This window comes from Morone saxatilis, unplaced genomic scaffold (genome assembly GCF_004916995.1).
Source record: "Morone saxatilis isolate NCDOM2014 unplaced genomic scaffold, NCSU_SB_2.0 Contig20, whole genome shotgun sequence".
Taxonomy (NCBI): Eukaryota; Metazoa; Chordata; class Actinopteri; family Moronidae; genus Morone; species Morone saxatilis.
The window spans coordinates 25,436,836-25,449,023 of NW_023339763.1; the positions used below are offsets into that span (position 1 = coordinate 25,436,836).

Genomic DNA, 12,188 nt, shown 5'->3' on the forward strand with positions numbered 1-12,188 from the left:
ACCCGGTCATGAAGAACTGTAACAGTAGCCAACTAATGGCGAAACCACAGGAAACCATAATCTGTGTACAAGACACCTCCAGCTGCTGCTGCTTCATGAGAACGTATCCTGGGATGAATACAGTTGAGGTTTAACACCATGGTTTTTTGAGAATGACCAATAAGTGATTGTGCAGTGCAGTAATTGTTTATGTATTACTTAATGGAAATAAATCACTTCCATGTATGTGTTTGGGTAAATGAAACTCCAGTTTCACAGACTGGACCTACCTTATATCCTCCACATGTAAGTCCTGCATTTCTTTTAGCAAGAACACACTTCATCCTCAAGAAGAAGGAGCGTTCTATTTCATACTCTGTCACATAAACACACATTATAGAGGCATTACTCACATGTTGTAGTACATTGTGTTTTTACAAAACAAACATGAACACAAAACAAACAAAAATGTAACCTATTTTTTTATTCATTGTATACATTTTTATCATGTTTAGAGGTCCACAGTTATGGAATTCATTTGAAATAACATAGCCTTTAAAGTAATTCTCATATTATCTTCAACCTTATGGCAAGATGCTTCAGTGATTCCCAATCTTTTTCCTTAAGGGACAGGTTTTTTTTTATCATTGACTAAACTGACAATATACTCTATGTATTTAATTCAAATTATTTCCTGTTTGTGATTGTGTTCAGCTCTTGAAAGTTTAGATCTTAAAAAGTTAAGTTTAAGGCTTCTTACACCCCTTAAAATCATGAAGGCCTCGCGACCACCCGTAAAGCTTTGTCAACTTGTTCTAGTTGGCGTCCCGAAACAACTTTGTCTCTGTCCTCCTTTCTTCTGTAAATACATTTATAAGGAGTTCAGTCTAGACCTGCTCTATTTGAAACGTGTCCTGAGATAACTTATGAATTTATGAATTTGTTTTGAATTGAACTGAATTATCTCAGATTTGTTTTGGCAGACCAGTATAGTCAAATGTGCGTAAAAGAGACCAAAAGATGACAGCTATAGTCGGCTATATGACTTATGTAGTATGAATGGATCTCATGATGTATACACAGATCAGCCATAACATGATGGCCTCCTGGGCACCCTGGCGGTAATAATGTTCTTGTCAAAGTTATTCAAATCCTCACACTGCCCATTTTTCCTGCTTCTAACACATTGATGACTAAATGTTCACTTGCTGCCTGATATATCCCACCCACTGACAGGTGCCATCATAACCAGATAATCAGTGTAATTTACTTCACCAGTCAGTAAATGGTAAATGGACTGTACTTACAGTATATAGCGCCTTTTTAGTCTTGCTGACTACTAAAGCGCTTTACACTACATGCCACATTCACCCTTTCACACACACGTTCACACAGTGATGACGCAGCATTGGGAGCCATTCGGGGTTAAGTATCTTGCTCAAGGACACTTTGACATGCAGCAACCTTCTGATTAGTAGACAACCTGCTCTACCTCTGAGCCACAGTCGCCCCAGTGGTCATAATGTTATGGCTGATTGGTGTACATGCTCTGACAGACGCTTTACTCCAAAGCCATGTACAAATGAGATACAGTCCAAACCACTTGCACACATATATAAGGCTGTAAAAAGTTGATTTACTGTTTAATGACAACTATGGTGTCTGTATTGCTTCTCCTGAGGTTGGACAACCAGCCAGAAACTCCTCTTCCTGTGCCTCTTCCCTGGCAAAAACAGACCAGGATCAACAGATGCTACACTCACCCACCCTCTTTACCCATCCAAGAATATTGTTTTTAAAGTTCAATAATGGGGTACGTCAAGACTCACAAGATTTTGAAAAGAACGTCCAAAATTGAAGCAGCATATGCCAAAATCCCATAATGCAAACCAACATCTTTTCTTTAGACTCTCAACAATGTCCTCTTTCACACTCCATACCCCAAGTTGTAATGCAGGCTCTCTGTTAAAATGTAGTTTCCACGCTTTAGACCATGCCAAACCAGATGACATCATTATGATGCCATTATCTCAAACTTGACAATGTCATCACAAAGATCCATCTAAAACAACCTTCAAAGTTCTTTTTCATCACAGTAAGAATTATATACTTTAATTACTCAACTGTGGTCAGCTGTAATGTTTGGCACTGTTCTATAAAAGTGAGCACTGGTAGCCGACCAACAGACTTAACAATATGTATGACTTAATTTACTTAAGAAAAAATTAAAAAAGGAAGTTGAGTTAGACTTTTTTCAAAACTGCTTTTTACCACACAGCAGTGAATATGACCTGACATATAGTAGTTTACTTTGCACTAACCAGGGAACAGCAAATCTCTCTAATATGAGCAATTGTTGTCTGTGCCGTAAATAAATGATCTGGCCATTTACAGTATGTGATATACTATGACATGCATGAGAGCCTGGAGGTTGAATGTGTTTAAGTACCTGGAGAGAAGTGATGGTGTGGAGGACGACCCAGACTCAGCACTGCTGTCATCTCATCATGGTCTGATGGGTGAATGTACTCAAATATACTGTTTCCTGTTAGCTCCACCTGCAGCACACACATTTCCAGCATGAGTTATATAGTGATCAGCTACACAAAAGCCAACTAACCAAAATCCATACAAAATGCAAAGACATGCAGCCAGAGGTGCACCCACAAATCTTTCATAGGGGTGAGCAGATAGGGCCACTGAAATTCTTGGGGTGGCACACCAAAACTAAAAGGAGTCTGAGTTTGAGGCAGTGATGAAGAGCAGCTGACTGGCTATGCATTTATTATTTACTTTCACATTAACTATTATGAATAATATAAATAAATATGAATTCAGGGGGCCATTACCAGCCCTCCATCCGCCCCTCCTTCTGATCTCTAAAATATATCATAGAAAATAGAATCCGGCCTGCAGGATTATGTATAGGAAATTATGGAATGAATATATTAAATGAAATTTGACATCATCAAGGCACTGATGCCATCTTATGTTTTAGATAATAAGATTTAATATTATTACAATGTCAAGTCGAGTCATGCCCATTCAAGCTGAAGGGCACATGCCCCACCAGATTTTAAATATCTCGTTTTTTGTTTTTTTCATTGTTATTACTTTTTTATAATGTCTAATTGTAGCTTTATATTCAGGCCCGGTTCTACGAGGGTGCAAACATGCATTGCACCCTGAGTTTAATCATTTGCACTCTCATACCAAGCGCAAGGTGCTCTTTTAGGTGCACAGACTGTATGGCGTCTCCATGCGCATCTTCTAATTTGGTCCATGTATGTTCAGCAGCACAACCTGCAAAAGGGCTAGGTGAAGCTGAATATAGATCATAGGCTGCGATAATTAAATACTGTATCAAAATAAAGACACTGATTTGGTGAAACCGCTTGTATTTTTATAACCTGTATTTTATAATCTGACTGACGCTCTTTTAGTAATAATTAGTATGTATCTCACCTCGTTCATGGTCATATAGTTCAGTAATTAATGTTACATAACAGTGTTTGCCTTGCAGTGTGTTTCAGGGATAAAACATGAGACGCTACGTTTGCCAAAACAGAAAGTTGGATGAGGCTATGATAAGCCCTGGTAACTGGATGTCTCCTTCAGAAAAAGCAGAACATGGAGTTCTATCCGAGCAGTCTGATGTGTGTAGAGCTCTGTATGTTAATATTGTAGCAGCCTGCTGTCGATTTAATGACGGTAAAACACAGTGAATGGCCGTGCGTAACGGCAATGCGCTCTGGCGCGGCACTTAAAACAACTGAACATATCCGTCCATGCCTTCAGATGCTGCAGAGACTTCATGAACTGAAGGAGAAGCTTTTTATTAGCTTAACCACATTAAACCTTTTGCTGCTTCCTATGCATTGTGTTTAAACATACAGCTGCAGTACAGTAACATCGTGAATATTGGCCCGCATTAGCCAGGGCGTTAATTATCGCTTCATTAGTTAGGACTGTTTATGATAGATTACGTGCAGGCTCGCTCAGGCCCACACTTCTTGCATAACATCCTTATTAGGCCGGTATAGAAAACACAATATGGCGCAGTGCCTTGGTCACGTGTCATTTCATTCCATATATTCAGACTTTTATGTATATTTATTTATGTATATGTGTGTGTGTGTGTGTGTATGTGTGTGTGTGTGTCTTAACAATTTAAACCACCCCTTCATATACAATTAAAATAAAAACATAATTCTATTTCAAAAACTGTATTTCATTTGGCACAAAATAATGGTCAAAGGTGTCTGCAAATGCGTGTGGATAACGGTTGATAAGAAGAGAGAAGATTTTGGCCCTTTGTTGTTTGGCTGTAAACAACAAAGATGATATAAAATGATGATATTTTTATTTTGTGTTAAGTATTATGTTAGTAATGGAAATATTTTCAGAATATTGCACTTTCTTGTAGTACTTGAATGTTGACAAGGCCCTTCTATGAGACAACAATAACAACAGTGGCCAATTTGAGTTTGAGACCCCTGGTTTAAATGAATAGTAGCTAATGTAAAATATAAGATAGAAACATTTTATGCATACAGTACTCATTGCTCAGAAGCATATTATGCATACAAGACTTGCGAGAGTGGGGGCAGAAATTGTATCAGGGTAGCCATTAATGGTTAATGTGAATTGTTATGTGATGGGGCTTACCTGGGACAGGCCAAGGTGGACTGATGCTGTTTCAGAGATGTACATGATTTTTCCATCAGAGGCAACAACGAACACGAAACCATCCAGAGTCTGTGGGAGCGGTAACAAAGTAGTTACTCTTAAACAGTGAGTGAGTAAGGTTTTCATTTTTATAATGTTGTGTCACAATACATTTGTCCATATGATATAAGATGTAAGTTTTGTTAGTATGCAGCTATTCTGCATTTGGTAATTTAGCAATGTAGTTAAAAATCTTATTATTATTTACCCTTGACTATCTTTTATTAGATTCTCTTTTTTTAAATTAAGAAAAGCATCTGGGAATATTTGTATCTTCATTTAAAATAACAATAAAAATGGTAAACACTGGTTATAAATTAACATTACAAAAATGTCTGGTAAAAATAAAATATATATATTTTTTTTAAATGTATTTATTAATTTAAATATGTTTTCAATAATTTGATGGATGTGTTGTGCATAACCAGCAGCTCATTTGCACTTCCTGACACTTTCCATGTCTGTCAGTAAACCCATGCTCCGGGTAGTACCTGCAGCAAGAGGACCTTGTTTACTCGGAACTGCAGTGAACACTCTTCTTTCTGTGTTGATTAATGGCAACATGCTGCAACATAAACGAAATACCTTTTAAATTTGCTAGTATATTAATATCTACTTAGTTTATAAAAATCCAATTTTTCAGTGAAAACTGGTAAAATTAAAAATGATTATTCTTGACCACCCTAATTTATTTATTTATTAAAGTATTTCTGATTCTGATTCTGATATATATATAGTGAAAAATACTGGCCGATAACTATACAATTCTAATGTGTCTGACATATTAATAATCCAGGTGGCAGTACAGTTCTCCAAAACATATTTTTAAAGAGAAGTTTAGATTTAAGTAGTTTAGTTTTAAATGTATTCAGACCCATGTGGTTTATTGCTAGATCTATTTTTTACTGTCATTTTTAACCATTTGTGACTCAGCTGTCTCTATTGAAAGAAATGTATGATTTAGTCCAAAATTTATACTACAGTGTCAGTAATCTAAATCCAGCTGCTTTCCATCTTAACTAGTCCAAATAGTTGACCTCAAATTGGCTGCACATTCTAACATCCTCTGTTTGAGCAAGAGGTAGGACTATTGTGCCTGACACTTATAACTACACAAAGAGTGCATATAGTTATTTAAAAGCCGTAGTACAGACTAATAAATAAAATAACTCAACCGGACGTGAGTGAGTACTGGCCCAGTTAAACGTCATTAAGATGTCTTAAAATCAAACACAGGAGTATGAAGAGCTAAGGAATGTTAAACTGAAAAAGGCATGTGAAAATGAAAAAGAGACGAAAAACAGAAGTATACCTGTATATAAAAACCATTGTAGTAGCTGCTGTAATTGAGCTGGTAATGGTTGTATGTATGATTGTTTTAACAGCGTTGTGTTGTGTTGGTGTAATCAGTTAAATAGTAGAGAAGAATGAATATAGAAGGTAGGTTACAGGTCATAGTAGTGATATCAGTATTTGCAGTGCTAGTGAAGTAATGGTAGCAGTTTTAAACAGTAGTGGAGGTATTTTAGTGAATTAAGTAATTTAAATATAACATAAGTGATAACACCTGCGGCACACTTGGCCAATCACATTCCTTACTTTCATGCCCAGTGTGGGAGAATTTTCCTCAGAGAAATTTTACTGTTCTGGACTTCAGAGTTTTAAAATGATATCAGCAGCTCAAATATACTGCTACTGAGAGCAGATGATGTCTCTTTTAAAGAGTTCATGTTTTTGGACATATTGAAGATCCTATGATTATCATGTTTTCAAGTGTATTTTACTTGGCATCACAGTCATCTTACACAGAATTACCATTTGCAGTTAAAAACTCACAATATCATAAATAATATAAAAGTTAAATTTAAAATGTGACAATCACTGAGATTTTTATTATGCCTCTGGCCTTTCCCACCAACAGGGAATCGGCTCTATTCTGGTTCAAAGACCTTGTTTTGAACTATTCTGAGCGTTTTGGCCCATACTAAAATGGTTCAGAACCCAAAACGTTGGTTCCCAGATGGGACCAAAAAATAACAGGTCTTCCTTGGGAAGCAAAGTGGGCATGTTATGTTCAACAGGTTGTGCATTGTAGTGCACCCTCTGTTGATCATTCATCCAGTTACTATGGTTCGACTCGAAATTGGAAGAAGGCTTGTTTGCTACATAGCACCATGGTTCCAAAAATCTTGAATGTTCAAGAACCAGGGGTGATTTGGTGGAAAAAGGGCCTCAGTATAGTGCATACCTCCACCAGGTTTCTCTGGGGCTAGAAGTCAGTAATTAGTGGTGGTATAAAACAGAGCAGTCAATGATACAGGTTGAACCATGAATCACAGCAACTTTGAGAGGTTCTTGAACATACAGTCATAAATGTGTAGGCTACAAAAAATATCAACCTGATGTGTATCTGCAGACAGACCCACACACGACCAAACACATGATCCCTTTCAGGCGTAAACATATTTAAAAACATTAGATGATATACAACCTAAACTGAGCACCACTTGCTGTTTATGTTATTTACAGTATTTAACCGTAAATACAGCATTTAATTGTTATACTTATGGAGGCATAAGAAGCCTAAAATTCAGATTAATTTGCAGGGTTTAATAATTCAGTGTCAAGCCAGATTTATAGCCCACAGACTATTTGCTGCTATCTACTGACCTCCACTCTAATGAGCATAGCAAAGCAAAATCAGCTGCATAGGCTAGCATACAGTAACATCATTTAGTATTGAGCAGCACTTTCATGGAGCATATTTTAGCACAGTCATCCCAGAGGACAGTGTACAGTAGAGTATGAAAGAGAATACTGCAGTGCTAGAACACAATTTATTTCCCGTACTGACTTGTAAAAGGTGGGAACCAAGTTCTTTAGCCATGCTATCCAGAGGACTGAACCTTGTTGACTGACCCCATCCATCACCAAGACCTACAGAGAGAAACAGACACGGTAAGACAGTCAAACAGACAAAGACAAAGTGATGAAGACACTGTCACTTTCATATCAAACATGTAAGTTCAACATTGCGCAGATCCAGTGCATTATTTCCAGGGCTGAGAGCGGCTGCAGTTGTGTGAGCACTGCTATCAGTTTTCACAGGTATTGTGGCAAAAAGTTCAACTATTTGTATGCATGTATGTCCTAATACATGTCCTGTGATGATTTATAAACCTGTTTTTGCTTCTTTGAACTACCAGACTTCACTCTTTGACACCACCAGAACTTGGAGGGGAAAAATACAAAAATACAAATAAATATATATAGGAAAATATCATTGAGGATGTGATACCAAGTTGAACATTTAATATTGCAAAATATATGTAAATATATTCAAATATTGTGATTACATTTTCACATTATAAATCAGCAAACACGTATCTACATAGTATGAAAGTAAAAATGGAAATAATAGCCATTTTATTTATTTTTTTATTAAAAAGCCATACTGAGTAAACTCCTTTCATATTTGTGTAATCTCCTCTCACTCACTAACAGCTATTATGATATTCGCTCCACTAGCTGGCTGTGCTACCAGGTCCCAAGGATTTGCTCAGAGCTTGGTAGATCAGCTTTCTCCTATTTTGCACCCTGGTAAAGGAATAAATGTCAGAACACACTGCAGCTTAATGTTTTTGTCTTCCTGCAAGAGTTCATGGCTTTGATACAAGCTGTGTAACTGAAGAGTGTCATTGTTGTTCCTGAACTGAGTTTTGTATTGTATGTGTATATGTATCCGCTGTCCCATGTAGGTTTTTAACATGCTTTATTTAATCATTTTTGTTACCTCGTAATGGTGCGCTATCTTGGTGCGGTCAGCCTTGAAAAAAAATTTTAATCTTAATAAAGGTTGAATAAAAAATTTTTTTAAAAATGACAGGATGAGTAGTTGGTAAAAATGGAAAAAATACTGAAGTAAACCTGCCGAAATCTAAATCTAAAAATGGCCTCATCAATAAGGCAAGGAACCTCCACTGACACTGACTTCACCAACCACCCTGAATCTGTGCCTTACATTAATGCACATTTCCTGGGACTATATCTTACACACTGTAAACAACCTTTATACTTCAAACTGTGAACTTGCACATTCCCATATTTTGCACATCCCCACACAAACTGCACAGCCTTTCATTTAAATAACTCTTATATTGTACACTGTCTCTTTTTTAATTGTCTCTATTTCGTCTTTATTTCTACTTTCCTCATACTATGTTTACAGTTATGCACCAATATACCAAGGCAAATTCCTTGTATGTGAAAGCCTACTTGGCAATAAATCTGTTTCTGATTCTAAAGCACCATTGTCCCTAAATTGTACTATTACAGTTTGAGTCAATACTTTAATTTCCATTCAGAATATTAACATACTGACGGACACATGCTTTATTTAGGAATGATACATTGCTGTGTTCCCTTTTCACCTTTTTGAGAGGCTTTGTGCCCCAAACAGAGCAATATGGACCAGAAAACTACAGTATTTAGTCTTCAGTATTACATGAACTCTACATGAACAGTGGAAATTATTCTGTGTGGCTTTCAGTGAACACAAATAAGTAATTTAGTATAAATTTAAATAATCTTTTTCTATCAGCTTTATATAATGGGAGCAAAAACCTCTTGTGACCTTACTGGACTCCTCATGTTCTTCCCATAATAACAATGTTATCAAAATAACAAAAGGCTGAATCTTAAAAGCAACATACAATTGAACAAAATACAAAATTATATGTAAAAATTATGCAAAAACTATAAAAACTATATATCCCTTACTCCCATCCTTTAAAACAACACTTAGAACTCTTATCCTTTAATTGTGCCACTGTTTTTTATTCAGTTTTGCTTCTCCTGTCTATAGTTGTTTACAGTTGTTATAGTAGTTGTTGTTTTTTTACTGATATTGCCCTTGCTGTTTCTACTATTGTCTTTTGTTACCATGTATAATGTGCCTTTTGTCACTATTCAGTCCATATTTCTAAGCCTGATAATTGTTTCATGAGGCCTGTTTTTGTTTTGTTTTTTCAGCGGCTGAGGTACACCTTACAACAGTCAGGCTACTGTGTTTCATGCGATGGATCCACCTCTCACTCGTTCTAAACCCTCCAAAATAACAAAAGCTTCATTTTACTGTTATCACCAACTCTTCATAAGTAAATGCCTTCAGTAGTAATGCTGTCAACCTGAGGGAAAGCTCCTGGATTAACACATGAATGTCATTTTTCAGCTGAGTCACTAATAGATTCAAGACATCTTGACTCACTACAGGTATTAACATACTGTTAAATGTAGAATTATCAGCAGGAGGAGATCCAACGGCTGTATGTGTCTTGTGTCTGATATTCAGATTTAATAACATACAGAGGACAAACTCAAATAACCACTAGGTGAAAAACAAAATTGCTGCATGGTGGCAGCTAAATATCTGAGCTCTTGCCCCAACCTGAGGGACAGCCAGAGAAACAGCACCAAATTCAATTGTTTTTGCATGTGAGATTGACTGTTGTTGTTGTTTATGTTACAATACCCTATTTACTAGGATTTGTGATTGTACAAATATGTACACCTTTATCATAATTGTTATTTTGTAACAAATATGATTCTTTTATAACTTTTCATATGGGTTTGCTTACCAGCACTATTCATGACAATAAAGCTCATTAAATGTAATTGAAACTGAATAGCGATTAAAACATTTTCAGTGAGAAAAGCATCAAATGAAGTGTTTCCACTGAGCCTATGTAGTCTTTATCAATTATAGATGCATTATAATCAATCCTACATTTATTCCTGATGGTAAATGAGGGCCATAAAAGCTCTGACATAAACGATCTTGACTTCCTCACGTCCCAGCTCTGCGTTCTGGAGCTTTACTGGGATTTACAGGACTACCAAACAATCCACCACAAAACGGGTCCGTGACATTGTGGATTTCTCCACCGCCCCCTGGATCAGCCTCACAGGCCGCTGCAGTGAATGAATGCGCAGGCCTGCTCTCGCTGAGGCGTTCTGCGGCTCGGACAAAGAGATCGCATTGACGGCTCCGCTGCCCCGGGTGGCCCGGCCGTAAGAGGCCAAGTATTCAGTCTGACTTTATGAGTGATGACAGAGAGGAAAAGCTCTGTTTTCTTGCCCTCTAACCTGCCCCGGTGGAGCTGTACGCGGCTTAATGAAATAATTCACCTTGATGAATGAGTGAGGAGGATAAACTGGACGTCAGCTTTTAATCAGAGTGGGAAAACAACTTCGATGACACCTCAATTAACGAAATGAGTCTAACAGCCGAGACATTATGATTGAGTGAAGGAGCACACTTCCAGCCCGAAATTCACCTTCTGTTACTGCTACTGCAAGGACCAGTATAATGAAACTTCTACTACTAACGTAAACTAAACTCTTATTATTATTGTTATTATTATTATTATTATTATTATAGCTTCCAGACAAAAGTCTTAATGCGGTACAAAGGCGCCTGTACATTTTGTTGCAACCAAAGTATTTTAACGCACCAGTGACATTTAGTTTTTAAGCTTTATTTTAATTGATAGAGTATATTAACATTGTTTTAAAGCGGTAAAAAAAAACAAAAACAAAAAAAACAATGGGTATCACTTTATAATAAGGCACCCATATATAAAGGGTTTCTGAGTTGTAATTTACGGCTTTAAAAATTGTTAATAAACCATTTACTTTAGAATCTATTCAGATAAACAACCCTTGGGTTGCCAGGTTGTGAAAATCCCCTTTGGTTGGTGTTTTTTATTGACACTTTTTTAGTAGTGGTGCATTTAATTACGGTGGAAAATGGTTCTTCATTATATAACTCAATTCTATATTCTCAATAAGTCTATTATTTATGGTCGTGTCACTAATAATAATAGCATAACATTTTAATAGCACATTGTACTTTGTAATTGTAATATATAACTTTTAAATAGCAATATAGGCTGTTGCCTTTTAAAAGGACATTTTAATTTTTAAGAACATTATATATATTTATTACATTTTGGTATAATATAGGATATAGCATTATTTAATTATTTATTAACCATTAATAAATCAACTAGTTATTACATTTTATTTATTTATTTATTTATTTTTTATTGTAACCCCATTTACATTAGAAAGTGGTACCAAAAACGGAGTCTATTCCTCACATTCCACATTTTGACTTTTTTTCCCTCAAACTATTGAAGAGACAGTGAACCCGTCTCTGTGATGTAAAGCTCCCGTACGTCTGTTCTTTATGAATTCCTGCTCTCACACACTGAAAACCTAAACGAAACAGCTTTATACGTTATTACAGTATGTATTTTATACAGACCGAAACTAATTGTGTTGGATATTTGGAATGCGTTGTTAGAACATGTCAAATTAGAAAGCAAGAAACTGATTTTTTTATTTAGGCTATTTATTTTTTGCTATCTTTTCATATTTCAATTCTGATCTATTTTTCATAATAATCTTATTAAGATAAA

The 12,188-nt window shown here is 36.2% G+C and overlaps 1 protein-coding gene across 1 annotated transcript in view; it reads right to left on the reverse strand.

Annotated features, from left to right (window-relative positions):
• LOC118331263 (single-minded homolog 2-like) overlaps nt 1–12,188 on the reverse strand; it is a 15,428-nt gene that overhangs the window by 2,935 nt on the left and 305 nt on the right. The window contains exons 2-5 of the mRNA XM_035666066.1: nt 7,562–7,644; nt 4,648–4,737; nt 2,429–2,537; nt 270–355 (exon numbers count right to left, since the gene is read on the reverse strand). Of these exons, the coding sequence (XP_035521959.1) occupies nt 270–355; nt 2,429–2,537; nt 4,648–4,737; nt 7,562–7,644 (368 nt within the window). The remainder of the gene's footprint in view (nt 1–269; nt 356–2,428; nt 2,538–4,647; nt 4,738–7,561; nt 7,645–12,188) is intronic.